Source organism: Loxodonta africana, chromosome 9 (assembly GCF_030014295.1).
Source record: "Loxodonta africana isolate mLoxAfr1 chromosome 9, mLoxAfr1.hap2, whole genome shotgun sequence".
NCBI classification, from domain to species: Eukaryota; Metazoa; Chordata; class Mammalia; order Proboscidea; family Elephantidae; genus Loxodonta; species Loxodonta africana.
Window position 1 is genome coordinate 79026874 of NC_087350.1, and position 19296 is coordinate 79046169.

Below are 19296 nucleotides of genomic sequence, written 5' to 3' on the forward strand. Positions count from 1 at the left end.
ATATTACCCACATGACATTTTTAAAATTTTTTAAAAATGGTGACTTCAAGGTGATTTTTTTCCTTGATTATTCTCTGTAATTTCTAAATTTTTAAAATAAACTTTTTTTTTTTTTTTTTTAAAGCCAGAATGAAACAACAAATCCTCTTCATTTTAAGGGGAATAAATATTTCATTTACTTATGCTCCCCTCTGGCAAAGGATGAATGGGCACATTACAGAGGCAACACCATCCTTAAATATAAATAGTACAGGCAAAACAAATTTCAAGGTCCCATTCTCGTCCCCCTTACATAAGTAAATATCTCATCTCAAAGACTTTAGTAGTCTTAAAGGTAAAGACCTCCAGTTAAATATGCCTAATTAGGCTGTTCCATAATATTTACTAAAAGTGCTTCATTATATATGGAACACAGTAAAATGGGCAACAAGTTGATAATTTTGTATATATAACCAATTATCTGACAAACTTCTATTCTGAGGCAGATTACACATACACTCAATTTTCACTGGTCATAAGCACTAAAAGTACCATAGGACTAAAAAGAGAAGGTAGGAGAAAGAAAATTCAAATTTGGCCTTAGGTGGTAATACAAGCTCTTGTATAGATACCTCTATGCCAGTGGTTCTGAAATGCCTCTCAGGGAACATTTTGGCACCCTGGAGACATTTTTGCTTGTCACAGCTGAGGGGGAGGGAGAATGATCCTGGCCCCTAGTGGATAGATGGCAGGGATGATGCTAACTAAGCATCTTACAGTACATAGGACAGCCCCTCACAACAAAGAATTATCCAGCTCAAAATGCCAATTTTGAGTTAGCCAAGCAAACTTCTATTCAGAATCAATCCGGTAATCACTATGCTTGCTGCCCAGCTATTAAAATTAAGATAGTCAAACATGCAGAGGTATAAAATAATTAAAGTACAGTTAAAATATAAATTTTTATATCAACTATTAATATTAAAATTATGTATTTTCTTAATTATTACAGTACAATGGCTGCCAACTACATGACTTCATAATAACAATGCATATATGTAAAAACTATAGTCACTTTATATTAACCTATGGGGTTTAATTAAAAATACTTTCTAACATTTATTTTTAAATAATTATGTAACACGCTAATAATAATTTAAGACAAGATGTGAAGGCTGGAAAGAGGGAAAAATCTTTAAAACTGAGTGCTTTTTTTGAAACATACCTTATTCATAATAACAGCTAATAATTACTGAGCACTCATCATGTGTCATGCTCAATTCTATGCATTTTATGTACATTAATTTAACTGTCACAACAATTTTATGAGGAAGATACTATTATCATTCCTCTAGGAAACTAAAGCACAGAGAGGTAAACAACTCACTGAAGATCACACAGTCAAGATTAAAACCCAACTCAATCTGGCTCTCAAATCTACACTCAACCAGCACACTACGCCTCCGGTTAATCTACACACACATGCCAAGTATAATGTCTTGCATTATAAGATGATACCATTTGCCAAATTAAAGTACTAACTTCACTGCCATCAACATTCTTAGATAATAATTCAAAGTTGAAACTTATTACAGACATAATCCAAGCCAAGATCCAAGCACAAGTGCAATGGAACACAGATTCTCTGACAGGCCCCGTCAGCCGGTCACGCACCTCAGGGTCATCCGTGTAATCAAACATCCTAAAGACGACCCGCGGCATCGGGTACACCGAGTCTTCCGTGTGAGGAGGTGGAGTAAAAGGAGGCAGATTGTGCTGCAGGGCTTCACACAGGATGCTGTCAAAGGCAAGATAAGGTCTTAGGATGTGCCGTTCCTGCCAGCGATCCTTTTTCAATTTCTGAATCTGGGCCCACAGGCAATCTAAATACTGAAGACAGATTAATTTTTAATAATTAATATGGATCTGGAGGCTAAAAGAAATAACATTTTGACTAGACAAAAACAGAAGTCACTCCTTCTAAGATACATAAATAAGCTGACTTGCAATTAAATATGGGACAGTGGAATATGCTAGGATTTTGTCTTCATTGCTTTATAAAGTCTGTTTGGGGCTGTTACACTTACATTTCTCCAATTTGATATATGAATAAAAAATCTGTCAACTGTATGATACCTGAATGCAGAGAACAAGGGCATGTTTATCAAAACGCTACTATATGGCTATTAGAGCTGGACCGCTGATGTGAAATGTGGAAACCTAGCTAAGGTGTACAAATGGAATGATCTGAATATGCTACAAAGGTAAGAATTTTTTCAGGAGTTGACTGTGCCTGTATCATAAGAGACTGAAATCACTTTACCTCTTCTTGGGGATGTGGTTTATCAGCAGTCCATACTTGTAACATGGGTATATGAGTCTTTTGGCGTCTTCTGAAGATAAAAATGACAATTTACATTTAGGCTTTTAAAAACATGAAAAGATGCTCAGTTGCTTTCTTAATTAATAAAACGCAAATTAAAGCAATGAAAATATTTTTTTCTATCAGATTGGCAGATACCAAAAATTTTGATAATATACTGTATTGCCAAATGTGAGGAAATATGCAGTCTCAAACATCACTGGCAGCACAGTTAATGGGTATTATCTCTTTAGAAGAGATCTGGAAGAGTGTATCTCTTTGGAAGACAATCTGATTTGACTGTCAAAATTAAAACTGTTCAGACACTTCAACCCTGCAATGCTATTTTCTAAGAATTCACAACCCCCACAAATATACTTGCACATACATACAAGGATATTTACTGCAACATTGTTTGTAACACCCAAAGACTGAAACAGCCCGAATATCCACCAGTAGGGGACGGGTTAAAGGAATCATGGTACATTAAAGCAAGGGAGTACTATATAGCTATTCAAAAAACATGGCGTAGAGCTATGTACTTTTATGCAACAAAAACCAAGTTACATTAAAAGAATAAAACATAAAGTGCATAACAGTGTGTATACTGACCTATCATTTATAAAAAAAAGAAGCCGGTTAAACACTCAAATGTTAATATATTCATATTTCATCTTTGAAAGAAAATAAAGAAATGTTCACAATGGTTACTTCAGGGGCAGGGAACTGGATAATGGGAACTATCTTCTCTTGCAAACATCTTTTTAAACCGGTATAACTTTTCAAAATCATAAAAATAAAAATACATTAAAAAAAAACCCATCATTTAATGGCAGCTTAATATATATTTATGATATACTATGTATATTATGTATGTATATAGCATATATATTGTATAACTAGTAGATTCTTATCTTTAGACAACTTTATTTGGAACTAAGTAGATATTAACTGTATCCAAAGAAGTATTATTTAATATGCAGAAAATAAAACTTTTAACAAAACTAATCTGAAAAAAATTAATAGGACACATAACCATTACCATGCTGCTTGGTAATTAAGCATATGTTTACTAACAAGCCTATTATTTGTATCATGTCTAATAAAATAAATGCAAAGATATGGGGCTACTTTAATTGAAATGTGTCACATTACTCATGTTGTGAGTTGTGGTGGGAGGTTAAGACCACTCACTGTTTTAAAGAGTTGGCTTCAGATTAACTCCATGAAATAAATATGCTCTGCATGCTAGGGAAATGGTTCTCCACCTGGGGACTGTATTAACAATTAAAAAAAAACACTGTCATCAATTCTGACTTATGGTGACCCCGTGTGTGTCCAAGTAAACTGTGCTCCAAAGGGTTTTCAGTGGCTGCTTTTTTGGACGTAGATGGCTTGGCCTTTCTTCCAAGGTGCCTTCGGATGGACTTGAACCTCCAACCTTTCAGTTAGCAGGCAAGCACATCAACCATTTTGCACCACATGTGAATGTCCAAACCTCTCTCTCCAAATGTGTAATTCAGTATATCCGGGAGTGGTAGGGTCAGAACACATTTCAGAGCCACAGGAGACTACGCACACTAATACTTCAGAACCATTCGAACATCTACACAAGCAGCTTAGAAGAAGCTATGTTACCAACTCCTTTGCAGTGGCAAAGTAAGCAAACACATTTGAGTACTCTGAAGTCTCAGTGAGTTACAACAGTAGGTATATGAGGTTTCCTAGAGAAAGCCTTCAGAAACTCTACAGCTTATTTTTGACCATTTAAACTCAAATGGTATCACTAGCAGATAAAATCTATCACATTTAGCTACTTGTATCAGGTGGACACTTGAGACTGTGTTGGCATCTCCTGTCTGGAGGGGAGATAGGAGGGTAGAGAGGGCTAGAAACTGGCAAAATTCTCATGAAAGGAGAGACTGGAAGGAGGAAGCGGGCTGACTCATTAGGGGGAGAGTAAGTGGGAGTATGGAGTAAGGTGTATATAAGCTTATATGTGACAGACTGACTTGATTTGTAAACATTCACTTAAAGCTCAATAAAAATTATTAAAAAAAAAAAACTATCACATTTATTATTGCATTAGGATATCCTTTACCTAAACAATAAAGAATACTATGAGCTGTGCCCTTACTTCAGATAGCTTTCAGTGTTGGCAAAGATGCGGTCCATTTCTGCATCTTTCTTTTCGTACAATTCCTTTCCAACCCAGGGCAAAGACGATAGAAATGCATACACATACCAATCCTGCCGCACCTAAAGAATTTTTTAAAGGGTAAGTTAAAAATAGGTGTTATTCAATTTTCATTCACATTTTATTCATTCTTGAATGAAATCCTATGGAAGTTAAGTTAATAGGTCTTAAGTAAGACATATGGTTCATCCAGAGCATTTCTAGATATATTCTAATCTTACCGGATAGAATCATTTGAATGAACACAGAGATGTCATGAGAATCCACAGTATGCCAGCTGACATCCCTTTAGATACTAAGAATTTATAATGTTATCTTCTGTTTTTTAATCACTAAAGGGTTTCCCCCCTGCCTCATTTGCTGTGGAGTTGATTTCAACTCATGGTGACCCCCATGTGTTCCAGAGTAGAACTGTCCTCCGCAGGGTTCTCACGGCTGTGACCTTTCAGAAGTAGATCGCCAGGCCTTTCTTCCGATGTGCCTCTGGGTAGATTTGAACCATCAACCTTTCAGTTAGTAGCCCAGCATTTAACCGTGTGCACCCACTAAAAGGTTACTAGTAAAAAAATTCGTATCACTATTTAGACAAGACTCAGCATAAGCAGTTTTCTTACCTGAGGTACATCTTCTTCCTGAGTTACACTTACAAAATTTTCAAACATAGCAACCATTGATGGGGCAGCTATTACGTGACAGTTCACAAGATCAGATAAAAAGCGAACCTGTTGGGTAAAACAATTTCTGCTATTAGATCTAACTGTTGCACTTTATACTTATAAAACAAAGCAATATTACAATGGTCTAACCCAGAGGTCTGAAAAACTATAGTCCAAGAGCCAAATTTAGCCCGCTGCTTTTTTTTTTGCACAACCTGCAAACTAAAAAGTTTTGAGATTTTTAAATCAAAAGAGTTCTTTTATGACACACAGAAATCCTATGAAATTCAAATTTCAGTGTCTACAAATAAACTTTCATTGGGACACAGTCATGCTCATTCATTTACATACTGTCTAAGGCTGCTTTTGTGCTACAACAGCAGAGTATCAGTAGATGTGACAGAGATTGTATGAAGGAAAAGAATGTGTTTTTTATAGGTTTCTATGCTATACTATGCGAAGAAGCCAGATCAAAATATTTTAGCTACTTCAACCTACAATTTCTTCCATTTGGCTGTGAATAAATTTTGACTGGACTGCAGAAATAAAAATTGCTGAACAGATATTTATTAAGTGTCCTTTGTGCGCCACTGCTAAGCACTACTAAAATTCCCGGCCACATGGGAGCTCACAGTCTAGTAGACAAGCACAATTTCAACCCAAAGGGGTGACTCCTACACTAAAAGGTAAATAAAAAGCACTCTGAGAATAGTGATGAAGGGAGTAGGGAAAGCATCATAAAGGAGGTAACAATTGGGCTAGGTCATATAAAGGAGGTAACAATTGGGCTAGGTCATATAAAGGAGGTAACAATTGGGCTAGGTCATATAAAGGAGGTAACAATTGGGCTAGGTCATAAAGGATTAGAAAGGTTCTCTTCAAGAGGAGAGCAAGGAGGACATTCCAGGCACAGGGGTTCAAAAACAATGCGTGTTCAGGAACCCGGCAAGTAATTTTGACAAGGCTGGGAGGTGGAAGGCAAGAATGGAGGACATATTAGGGCAACCATAATGGGTCAGGCTACGGAGTCTAGACTGAATCCTATAGGCTGATGGCTGTCCAAACTTTTTTAATTGTGTACATTTATCAGTAAAAAAGAATGGGATTATACATCTTTGCCACATGAATATTTATTTATAATATATGCTGTAACATTGCCAATCTATATATTAAATATTAGTAAAAATTCTATTTCCATTAAAGATAATAGGAGCTGTAATATTCCTGCAACCCAATGAATCACTGTGTGCATCATGCTATGATGATCAGCCACTGTAGACAATGGGAAGGAAGTGAAGTTTTAACCAGTAGACTAACACAAAAAAAAAAAACACAGGAAGAACCAAGTTATAGAAAGGATCACTCTGGTGCAACTGTAGGAGACAAAGTGAGAGGCAGAGAACCTGGATGTAAAAAGATTAGTTAAGAGGCTGTAGAGAACGTGAGGAGGAAGGCATGAACTATATTAGAGATCCTAGAGACAAAGGGAAAGGGATGGATATAAGAGATATTTAAGAGGTAGACCTGATAGAGCTTGGGAACTACTTATAGTTATGAGGGGACAAAGGGAAGATAAAAATTAATTTTAAGTTTCTAGATGGGTTACTCAGTACATGGTGGCCACTGTGTGGATGTTGTGTGGACTGCGTGGAGGGCAGAAGGAAAGGAGCTATGAATAATACATTAATTTAGGAACTTCCAAGTAAGATACCTGAAAGTCACCCAGGTAGCATTTAGAATACAGGCCTAGAGCTCAGGAGAAACAGTGAAGCTGGAGATATAGATTATAGATTTGAGGATCATCAAAATAAAGGTGGTTTATGAAGCCCTGGTGCAGTGGTTCAGAGCTCGGCTGTTCACCAAAGGGTTAGGAATCTGAATCTACCAGGCTGCTCCTTGGAAACCCTATGGAGCAGTTCTACTCTGTTCCACAGGATTGCTGGGAATCAGAATTGACTCAGAGTCGATAGGTTTGATTTTTTGTTTGCTATGAAGCTATGAGAATGCTACAGGAGAGTTTTTAAGGAGAAGCAAAGTGAGAACAGAACCCTGAAGAATACAAACATTTAAGGGGCAAAGAAAGATGATCAGTAAAAGGAGACAAGGAATAAAAGGGAGGTGGCAGCAGGAGGTCCTGAAAAAGTGGTGTTGCAGAAACCAAAGGTGGAAAAGATACTGTAAAAAATCACGTGCTGTAGGGAGATCAACTATGATTTAGAATGAGAACAAGCCACTGGACTTGGTAATGAGCTCTGCGTACGTTTAACAAGAATGGTTTAGAAAAAGTGGCTGTTGGTGCGGGGGGCTATATTTCAAGAGAAATTACTTGGCTGTAGTTCACTTCCCCCCCATTCCAACACTAAGTCATAAACTAAAAAAATAACTTACCAAATATACGGCTTCATTATAGTTGTTCGCTTTCAGTGATTCTTTAAGTTGACGAATCATGGCTTCTACAAATTCTCCACCAAAGTTGTAATTCCTGGCATTCAGCAGTCCGACTAATGTTGTATAAATCGTCAACTTCTCAGGTAAGAGACGCGCACTGATTTGAGAACCCAGTACAAGAAAATGACAAAAATAATGACATTATATTAGGTTGCCGAATTTTAAATTATACAAACTCTTTTTATCATTTCATGAACTTTGGAACAGGTTTACTCTTAAATATGTTTTGAAAACTATTTCAGAAATGGCATAAATGCCATGGAGAAGAGTTGAAGACATGCTACCCACCATTTTTCCTTTAAATTCTAGTTAGTTAATGCAAGAGTTAAGAAAGCAAAACACTCTAATTGTGAAGTTACCAAACTGAAAAAAATATAACGCTAGACCAGCTTTTCTAAATACCAGTTGTATTTAGTGGAACTGAATAGCACTTCCACAGAAAATGGTTTCCATGGTGGTTGAAACAAGTTTCTTTAATGCAGAATCATTAAAGGGTATACAGCATTCAGTGTTTCTAAACTTAGTTAACAAATGTCACAGGACCAGAATTGTACTTTGAGAAACACTATTCTAGTTGCTTTGAAAAGATACAGAATTAAAACCAGTTTCAACTAGTTCCTATCAGTTAAACTGCTGAATTCTTAACATGGTACTCTGAAATAGTAAGATTTCTTTATAGCTCAGTTTGCTTCCCCCAAGCATATTAATTTTCATTAGTTATTTGAAAAGTAGGGAAGAGGATTAAAATAAAAGCCCTTAATTTTTGGAAAATGCATGTATTGCTTCCTTTAGGCAGCCTTAGAAAAGCAAGTAAAAATCCGTGATAGCTTAGCCGGAAGGGATCCTCTTATACTTGGTTCTTTCACGGTGTCTAGCAGAGTTTTAGGGACAATTGAGGGCTTCAAAAAAATACTTGCATTGATAGTAATCAGGCCCCTCAAACCCTCCCAAAACCAAAAACTTAAAAAGAACACTGCCAGTATTCTAAAGAAAAAAAAAAAAAACTAGTTAAGCCTTAAAAAAAAAAAAAAAAAAATCATGGTTTCCATCACAGTTTCAGCATAAATACTACTTTCATTCATTTTAATAAATGCTTTTAAAATAAAAGTCATCAGAGTACATCAATGTCTCTCTGAGAGATGACAAGGTCTGGACTGCTATCTTCACCACTGGGAGAGACTGTTTCATGATTTTATAAAAATGTGAGACTCTTCCTACTTCTATTTCCTCAAAAATTAAATGCTACCACCTGTTCCAGCTAACCTAACTCAGAAAACGATTATGCCCATTAATAGGCTCAAAAGCAAAGCATCTTGAGTCTTCAGAGATGGGCTGTTACTCAACTGACCAGTTCTCAAATTTGTTTGGTACTATTGGTTAAAAAACACAAGTTCAACTATTATTTAAATGTACATGCTTAAAAAAAATCTCTCAATGTGGAAGTGTCTACTTTCTCATTTCAAAATAGTGAAATGATTCTAAGATTCCAAGAAACAAAACAAGGAAAATGCTCAATTTTAGTATTATTCATCCCTAAGAAAGAGTTCACCAAAGGACCAAATGTCATTTCATTTGTACAGATTTCCCCACAGAAGGAACATTCCCCAAAGCAATGAAGAGTAGATAATACATTATCACCTGGATTCATAAATCTTTTGCATACATACACTGTACAAAGAAGCCTTAAGATCTTGCTCTTGTAGTTAGGAAGATCAGCTTCCAAAACACCAGCTAGGCCTTCTAGGTTGCTCTCCAAAGAGCAGGCACTCTGTAGAGGACAGCATATTAAATATTTGTCAAGTACTCAGCAACTGATGAATTAAATAAAATTTCTTGATGATAATAAAAAAGTTAAAGTCTCATATGCATAAGGTACTAGGATAGGACTAGTATAAATCAATTTAGGTAGTTATTGTTCTTTAGAAATCCATGAAAAGAGAACTGATGATGTTAAAAAGTAGTGTAGTAGAGCAGAATAAATATTAGGACACCACAGGCTCTATTCCATCTTACTAATTCACTATATGACTCTGTGCAAACCACCTCAAGTATCCAGGACTTGTTTGGTTCTTCATTTATCAATTGAGAGAACTATTCCTAAGGTCCCTTCTAAGCTCATATTCTGTGAAAATTACTCATTTATCTGTATCCAAGGGGTTTTTAATATGCACTTACTTTGGGATACACATGCATGGTAATAGAAGGTTGCCTAAAACTTAGATCATGGTTTTCAGCTACAGAAATTTATCAAAGCAGGGTCAATCACAACCCTAAGGTCATCATAGGTTGCCTACTGTGGTACATACCTTTTCTCCTACTTTGCATATTAAAGATTCCAAATGATCTTCAGTTTCATTTGCATCAGAGGTCTTTCTCCTTTTGTGAGGCTGGCCCCCTGTTTCCATAATTTAAAAAAGACAAATTAACATTGTATGATGGACACATTTCAGCACAGCTTCTAGACTAAGACAAGACTACGAAGAAAGGCCTAGCAATCTACTTCTGAAAACTAGCCAGTGAAAACCCACAACTGGTCATGGGGATGGCGCAGGACGGGGCAGCATTTTGTTCCACTGTGCATGGGGTTACCATGAGTTGGGGGCTGACTCCACGGCAGCTGACAACAAGAACAACAAAACCACACAGCACTAGGGTATAAAAAAAAAAAAAAAACTAGGGTATAGTTTACCACAAATAAGGGGAACTTTAACAGCAGACATACACATTCAAAGGAAAGTCTTGAGCTCTGTTATCAAACAACTGGCAGAAAAAAGTACCATGTGTTTTATGATTCCCTGCTATAATTGGCTCTTCATTAACTAAAAATACTTACTGATCCTGATTGCATTCAAAACTATATCATCCAAAGAATCTTAATATAAAAAAAAAAACTACCTATCATTCTGAAATTATTACCAATCATCTGTCCTTTCATTTGCTCAAGAATTCAATTGGAATGAAGCTATGCTACAAATCACCACCTTAAGCACCGGACCATCTAGTAGTTCAGACCCTCGCTCTTGATGACCTCTTACCATTTTGTTTTAAACTGTAACATATCCACCTTAAATCATCTTGTGGAATAACATGAGGCTAAAAAAATTACAATAATGATGCTAAGGAACACGGTGCCATTGCTACACAATGTTGGCTAGTCTCTTGATATAATTCAAATTAAACTTTACCAATTAGATTATTAGAACAGCATACAGACAAGGAAGCAATAACCTGTAACTGTGCTGGGAATCTGGATTAATAATGAAAATCTGCAATTGGATACAGGGTTACCCAGGAGCAAGTTAATATACAGCTTCAATCTTCAGATTTGTACAGCCAAAGGAAATGAACTATATTTATAGAGTTCATAATCACCTACTTGCCTTCTGATACATTTGGCTTGAACTGTGTAATGATTCTGACAAAACAGTCCCTAGCTATTCTAAGCTTGGGTTGTTATAAAGTGCCTCCAATGACTGAAATGATCTTCAGATACCACATAAACCTAAAGTAGTTGAATAAAACCAATCTGTTATTATCCAGACAGATGCTATAAAAGGCTACAGGGTAAATCACTCTGCTTTGACACTCCAGCCCCTTAATTACCATTATAATTTGGTTTTAATAACCACTGAACATAGTTTCCAAGGGATAATGCCACCAAAAGTGTAAAATGTATGCAGCCTGACAGCTGAGATGTATTCCTGGAGATATTTGCCCTTGTGAAGTTGTAGACATGTGGCAGAGTCACATCAGTGACCTGATTCTCAAGTGTACATCAAGCCTAAGTCACAGGCTCTATTAAGGTTCTACCACCCTAAGAGCCTACTTTAAACATAAAAAAACTAAAAACTTTAAACGTCTTTTATTTCCAGAATTCATTAATTGAAAAATAACTGCACAGCTGATGCAATGTTTCTTTAATCTGTCAGCCAGGACATTAAAAGAGCCTTCCTCTAGAACAGTAGTTCTCAACTAGAGGTGACCCCCCCACCCCCGCCCCAGGGACATCTGGCAATATCTGGAGACATTTAGTGAGGAGAGGCAGGGACATTGTTAGACATCCTACATTGCACTGGACAGCCCCCAACAACAAAGAATAATCCAGCTCAAAATGTCAACAGTGCTGATGCTGAGAAACTGTATTCTAGGGAACAGGACATACTAATAGTGCTCTTTAGAATCGGATTTCAGTGAGGACAGGAGAATGCAGCTGCAGGAAAACTGGCTAAATGAGAACAGTTTAAGTAGGGAAAAAAAAAAACCACAAACACACTGTTCTCTTCTTTCTGGTCCTTTATCTACTTTGCCAACCCTTTATCCCACCCCCACAGCCTCCCTAAATTAACTCTCCAGCTGGCTTGTTCCCAAATCAGTTTGGAATCATACTCCAGTCATTAAAACAACTCTCTGGAGTCCTCTAATAAGCTTGAAAAGGGGAAAACAATGCTGCAGGGAGACAAAGAGTTTCTGAGGAAAAAATAGAAAATACATGTATTTCTCAACTGCAACCCCTCTTTTCCCATCTTGTCATTTTGGCTATATCGACAGACAAAATTTGGAGAATGGCAGGAGGCAGAGGTATGACGTGCACCACTCTCAACTGATATTTGAGAGGATAAAGAGGTGAATGTAAACTATAAATATAATCTGAACTCACGGACAATAACAGGGTATTGAACTCAGGAGGACCTGGGCCAGGAGTGGGGTAAAACAATTAAGAATAAAATTTTGCCAATTGCTGAATGCTTTGATGTACCCTTAAGAAAACATATCCATGGTAGCTCCCAAAGCAGGAACAGACTTCACATTAAAATATAACTATATTCCAGATGAACTCCTAAAACTATTGCCCTGAGATAATCTTTAAACCTCAAACCAAAAATATTCTCAGTAGTCTTCTTAAAAGCAAAAACTAATTTAGCTTAACTAGTAAAGAATGTCTGCCTTGAACACTGTACTCTTTTAAGATCTCTCTACGTGGCATTAAATTGACAACAGCAATTTGAAAGATTATATAGGAAACTTAGGGGACAGAGTTTATGTTAATGGACGTGGTGTGATGGGTCACTTTAGTGTGGCCTTTCTCGCCATGGTCTTGTAACTCCCACCCAAATGACTGGGTGGGACTGTGTGAATAAGGTAATTGTGGCCCACCAAGGGGACTGGTCAGTTTTGCCATCCCACTAGGCTTAAAATGAGCCATTTCAGAGGTGGGAAAGAAAGGATCTCACCATCACTGAGGAAGGAGTGCCAGGAGTGTGGTATGTCCTTTGGACCTGGGATCCCTACACTGGAAGTTGGAGGCATGTCTGACCACTGCTCATATGAATCAGCCTTGGGCTGTTGATTCTCCTTTCCCCTTCTGAAGTTAGAGGAGGTCAGAAGTCGCCCCTGTGCCATTGTTATAATGGGGGAGGAACAACAGCTCAGAAGAGGAGGGTAAGAATGATTGCACAAATCAAAGAAGGTAATCAGTCACTGAATTGTTCATGTAGAAATTGCTGAATTCGTATATGGTTTGCTGTGTATATTCTCAACAACAAAAATAAATTATTAAAAAAAAATCCTGCCAATGTGCTTGTTACACAAGCTTTGAGAAAATAAAGCCTATAGCTGGCCATAAACTACACAACTAAGTATATTACTCTACTAATTATTTCAATTAAGTTGTATTGGTCGGTATATTTCTAACAAATTTAAGAATCAAAAACCTTTATTTTATAAAGTATAAAACAGAATAAAGCAGAAGAAATCATTTTCTATCATAGCTTTCATGTTTATGAATCTCATTTCCCATTTATATACGTAAAAACAGCATGGGGGCAGTGTCTGACATCCTCTAACTTCACAGGGGGGAAGGAGAATTAAGATCAATGGCCCAAGGCTGACTCCTATGAGACAAAGGTCAGACAAGCCAGCTCTCTCCATCTTTACCAATTCTGACACCAACCGTCCCTCCCACAGCACTCTCCACTTCTCTGCCGGGTTCCATAATTCATCACAATGGTCACACAGAGCTCCCAGACCATACTCACAGTTATGGCATTTTTAACGGAAGTAATAGGTTACAATTCAGGTTCAGGAACACTCAGGATATACTTCTTCCATCAGGACAGCTTCTTTTCAACCGTGCTCACAGGCATGCCTCTCCCTGGCCCTCAGCCTCTGCCCTACTTGGGCAAGTGTTACAAAGCTCTTTTAGCACCTGCCAATACATCCCCAGAAGCACCCTAGACACTCAGTCTACCATGCCGTCTCCTGCTGTCGTTTCTCTGCCATCTCTTCTCAAGCTGTCTGTCTCCTGGTTCCAGCAGCTTCTCAGCACACGGATCCCAGGTCCAAAAGACGTGCTGGCTCCCAGCTGTTCTTCCTTACTGGTGGTAGGATCATCTTCCCACCTCTGGGGTGGCTCATTTCAAGCCCAGCGGGATGGCAAAACTGACTAATCCCCTTGGTAGACCACAATCGCCCTTTCGCACAGTCCCACCTAATAACTTGGGTGGGAATTACAAGACCATGGCTAGAAAGGCCACACCAAAGTGATCCACCACACCATAATATAACACCGCAACTGTTTTTTCAACCACTCATCATATGTAAATCCTAATGCGCTTTTAACTATCCTGGCTGTTTTCTCTGAATCTTTTTGATCTCTGACATATATATTAGAATGGAATCATTACGCTATTTTTAATATTAAAGTTTTCTATTTCTTTGTGCACAAAAATATAACCATGTATCAGTTTTACAAAGTAAAGTTATATTTTGTTATTTAAAACTCATTCTACAGGATCTGAATCCAAAAAGCCAAATCAAACCCAGTGCCGTAGAGTCGATTCTGATTCATGACGACCCTATATGACAGGGCAGAACTGTCCCATAGGGTTTCCAAGGAGCGGCTGGTGGATTCAAACTACTGACCTTTTGGTTAGCAGCCATCCTCGGATCTGAACACACCAAACAATTTTTTCCCCATAAGGTGATCCCAATCGTATATAAACTGTAGTACGTCTTATAACCTTATTAGTATTAGAGGCACTATAAGAAATTTTAGACCCACAAAGTGGAAAACAAAAAATCAACAGTGTAAAAGAGAAAGATAACTTTGATTCTACAGATTTAAAACAGTTAAGCATTGCTTCTGAAACCATATATACTCTCTCTCAGAACAAATCCCCACATTTCTATGCTTAAAAAAATTTATACAGTTAAGTAAAAAAATCAGTCAGTCTAAAAGATAAGGATCTAAGTAGCTTAAACGGTTCTAATATGGGCTTTTGGACAACTATGGACAATCTAAATACCTTTTTAAAAGAACAAAATAAACAATGTATCGATCACCTATTATATACATAGCCTACAATAACTGAAAAGCTTCAGACACATTCTTAAAGAGATCCTAAGAAATGATGTGTTAGATTTAGCACCAGACTAGTATCCATATGAGGCACTGATGGTTCAAAGGCAGAACACGTGGGAGGAGACCCAGGTTCAATTTCTGACCAATATACCTGATGCACAGCGACAGCTCGTCTGTCAGTGGTAGCCTGCACGCTGCTATGATGCTGAACAGGTTTCAACAGAGCTTCCAGACTAAGACAGACTAGGAAGAAAGACCTTGCAAGCTATTTCCAAAAATCAACCAATTAAAACCCTATGCCATGGATTAAATTACATCCCCTAAAAATATGTGTCAACTTGGCCAGGCCATGATTCCAGTATTGTGTGGTTGTCCTTCATTTTGTGATCTGATATAATTATCCCATGTATTGTAAATCCTAACCTTTACGCGTGTGGTTATGAAACTATTTGGCAGTGAGCTGTCCGTTATGTTAATGAGGCAGGATTAAAGGTAGTTATGTTAATGAGGCAGGACACAATCTACAGGATTAGGTTGTTTCTTAAGCCAATCTCTTTTGAAACATAAAAGAGAAAAGCAAGCAGAGAGGAGAGGGAACTCAGTGCCACCAAGAATGAATAGTCAAGATCGGAGAGTGTCCTTTGGACCTAGGGTTCCTGCGCTGAGAAGGTCCTAAACTAGGGAAAGACTAATGACCAGGATCTTCTCCCAGAGCTGAGAGAGAAAGAAAGTATTCCCCTGGTGCTGGCGCCCCAAATTCAGACGTCTAGCCTCCTAAACTGTGAGAGAATAAATCTGTCAGAGCCATCCACTTGCGGTATTTCTGTTATAGCAGCACTAAGATACCTATGGATCACAAAGGAACACTGTTTGATTTGAAGTCAATGATGGGGATGATGCAGGACCGAGAAGCATTTTGTCTCAGTGTACATGGGGTCACTAGCCAACAAGAAGTATCCATACAGATTACTTTCCATTTATGACCTCCCTTTCCTTGTGTATAAACTGACCACTAGATGAACTTCATTGGCATAGTCTTCTAACTGGTCTCCCTAGATCCTGGGTAGTCTAGTCCCAACACAGCAGCCAGAGATACACTTTTTAAATCCCCCTACATAACCTGAGGAGTCCCTGGGTGATGCAAATGGTTAATGCACTCTACCACTAACTGAAAGGTTGGAGGTTTGAGTCTACCCAGAGACACCTCAAAGGAAGGGCCTGTCTGCAAAATTAGCCATTTAAAACTATGGAGCACAGTTCTACTCTGACACACACGGTGTCACCATCTGTCAGAGTTGACTTGATGGCAACTGGTTTACATGCTCTGACCCTCTGTTTTCTTTCTGATCTTATCACCTACAACTCTCCCCCTTCCTCATTCTGCTCTAGCCACACTGGCCTCCTTGCTGTTCTGTGAACTTGACAAAAATGCTCTAGCCTTCAGGCCTACTCATGTTTCCCTTTTCTCTTAACACTGCTCTTCCCCAAGTATTCAAATGGCTTGCTTCCTTACTCCCTGAAGTTCTTTAATCGGATGCCATTCTCAGTGAGGCCTTCCCTGACCTATCTACTTACGTACCTAACACAGTAAAACCTGTAAAAGTTGGAACTTGTGAAAGGCGGAAACCTGTCAGAAAAGGAAAACTCAAGTATGTCCCACCAACATAAAACAACAGAAAAGTGGTAAGACTGCACTTTGTCAAAGGTGGAAAACTTGCGAGACCTAGAAAACAAGGCAGTCTCTTTGAGTTCAGGCTCCTGAGGGTTTCAATGTAGTAATTTCTCCCCCACAGCACAGTCTCTATCCCCTATACTCAATTCTACTTTTCTTCAAAGCATTCATCACCATATGCTCCATGATATTTTACCTAATCGTTTCTGTCTGTAGCCCTATACAAGAATGGAGGCTCTACCATTATATTATCTACTGAGGTACTGCCAGTATTTAGAACAGTGCCCAGTACTGTTAAATATTTATTGAATAAATGATTATACCCAGCCGGACACACGGAAAATCAGGGCTATCAGTGGGTGATGAGAGCTGATAATAATCCAGAAATGCTCAGCTATATCCATCTAATTCTGACTTTAGCAATCCCTAGTTTATTTTTAAAATCCCGTTGCATCAAGTCAATTCTGACTCATAGCGACCTTATAGGACAGAGTAGAACTGCTCCATAGAGTTCCTAAGGAGCACCTGATGGATTCAAACTGCTGACCTTTTGGTTAGCAGCCATACCACTTAACCACTACGCCACCAAAATATCCTTCTATAATATTGAAGCTTTTAATATTTGTCATTTAAAAGTATTAGTAGAAGCTTAATTAAAAAAGCATTCAAAATATTTGATTCAGGTCACTGTCTAAGGTAAACTCTAATAATCATTACCCATACTGTAGCAATTTACAAAGTTCCCAATTTGATGTACTATAAGGAGGAACTATAAATTGTCCCTCCATTACTAAATCATCTGCCATAGTGAATTTTGCTTAATTCCTTGTTTTCCTTCTTTTTGTCTGTACTTACTTACTTTGAGGTTCTTGCAGCAAGGTCTAAACGTACAGTCATTTAGTGCCAGCCAATGTTAAAAACAATGTCACTGAATTATACACTCATTTTCCCTCCCTTTTAGGGGTGCCTTAGAAGGGAGAGGGAGAGGAATGGTAGAGAAACACATAAGAACAAAGAAAATGGGAAGAACAAAAGACTCATGTTCTCTAAACCCTAAGCGATGACTTCAAACATAATACTTTTGGATTAATCAAATTCTAAGTACACAAAAATTGTAGTTTTTGTGTCCTGTATGTATGTTCCTTGGAAACTCTATGGGGCAGTTCTATTCTGTCCTATAGGGTTGCTATGAGTCGTAATAGACTCGACGGCACTGAGTTGTTGAGGTTAGTTTATGCATGTTACACAAGAAGACTCCATGTGTTAAAATCAAAGCATGCAGTACAATAACACCTGTGTAGTAGAGAGAGCCCTGAACTTGCTTTAGCTGGTGTCTGGGCACTTCTTGCTGTGTCTCCATGTTAATTACACTAAGTCTCCGTACCCTTGGGTGTCTGAGGAGGCTGGGCCAGAAAATCCTCTCAAGCCATACCTTAGTAGCAATCTGGTATTTTCAGATTTGTGATTCTGTCCTCACCTCTAACTGCCCCAATATTCAAGAAGAAAATGTACTGAATTAAAAATTTTTGTTCTTTATTTTTTCCTTACGTTGTGGGCATCTGCCACTGCTTATCACCACTTAAGCCTTAACAGACAAAGTAAAAAGAAAAAAAAAAATCATTACGAGCCATTTGTTTCATGAATTATCTCATTTAACCCTCAGAAAAACCAGAACAGGTAAGCAGTGTCGTTCATATTTTACAGATTAAGAGTGAAAAAAGGTTATATAACTTGGGCAAAACCCCAAAGTAAATCGTGGGGTCTAGCTTGTAACCTATACCCCCAATTCCAAAGCCTGGCCTCTCAACCATTACTCTACACCCTCTTCAGCAAATAATGCACTCAAATATCAATAACGGACTTAATCTTTCATGTCTTTCTGTCTGTGGATGTGTGTTCTTGACTGATTTTCATAATGCTTATGTGAATGTAAGCAACTTTTGCTGTTTTTTTTACTAGTAAAATTCTTAAGTTTTTACAACGGCCACAACGTGACCCCCATAAGTATAACCACCCAAACGAAGACGGGAACCCCAACTCTAAATCTCTAAGAGCTCTCCTGCTAGTTCTCCGGCATTCCATGGAAATATGTTTATAGTCAGCTTAAAATCTAATGCAATACTATACATCTGCTTATTAGTGAGTAACCTCTTGGGTGAAGACACAAAATCTCCTCTCTCCAGCTCGAAAGAAGGCAAATCAACGGATGTACAGTAGAGGAGCAGAGCTCAGACTGCAACTCACCCGATCTCTCAGTCACTGCTTTGTTCCTTTTCTTCAGTAAAGTCTTGAAAAAGCTACTTTCAGATAAAGCTTTGAAGATCAAAACGAGCGCCTGGTACCAGTGGGTACCGCTCTCTGAGACGGCAGCACAGACATGATGTCGAGGGCCAAATTCTGAAGAGTCCCTATAGACCAGGGGTTCACCAAGCCTCATTCCCCACCATCGGTCGACGACCAAAGGCGCTGCGGCTGGCACGAAGCTTTCCCGAATCCGCCCAGCCACACCCCCCGCCATCCTCCGTGGCTCCGCGAACGCTCCCGGGAGAGAAGGGCTTGCCGTTCCTTCCCTTGAGACCCGAAAGCCAAGGAAGGCAAACCTCGGCTCCCACCGGAGCGCGC

General features: G+C 38.4%; 1 protein-coding gene across 4 annotated transcripts in view; it reads right to left on the minus strand.

Moving 5' to 3' along the window:
* NCBP1 (nuclear cap binding protein subunit 1) overlaps window positions 1-19296 on the minus strand; it is a 53702-nt gene that overhangs the window by 33939 nt on the left and 467 nt on the right. The window contains exons 1-8 of one of the 4 annotated variants that reach the window (XM_064291698.1): window positions 18919-19272; window positions 9949-10037; window positions 9310-9410; window positions 7583-7739; window positions 5153-5260; window positions 4479-4600; window positions 2303-2372; window positions 1654-1869 (exon numbers count right to left, since the gene is read on the minus strand). In XM_064291698.1, coding sequence (XP_064147768.1) covers window positions 1654-1869; window positions 2303-2372; window positions 4479-4600; window positions 5153-5260; window positions 7583-7739; window positions 9310-9410; window positions 9949-10037; window positions 18919-19192 — 1137 coding nt within the window. In that variant the 5' untranslated portion in view covers window positions 19193-19272. Of the gene's footprint in view, window positions 1-1653; window positions 1870-2302; window positions 2373-4478; window positions 4601-5152; window positions 5261-7582; window positions 7740-9280; window positions 9411-9948; window positions 10038-18918; window positions 19273-19296 lie in introns of those variants that run through there. The other 3 variants (XM_003407845.4, XM_023545110.2, XM_023545111.2) reach the window with 3 other exon arrangements.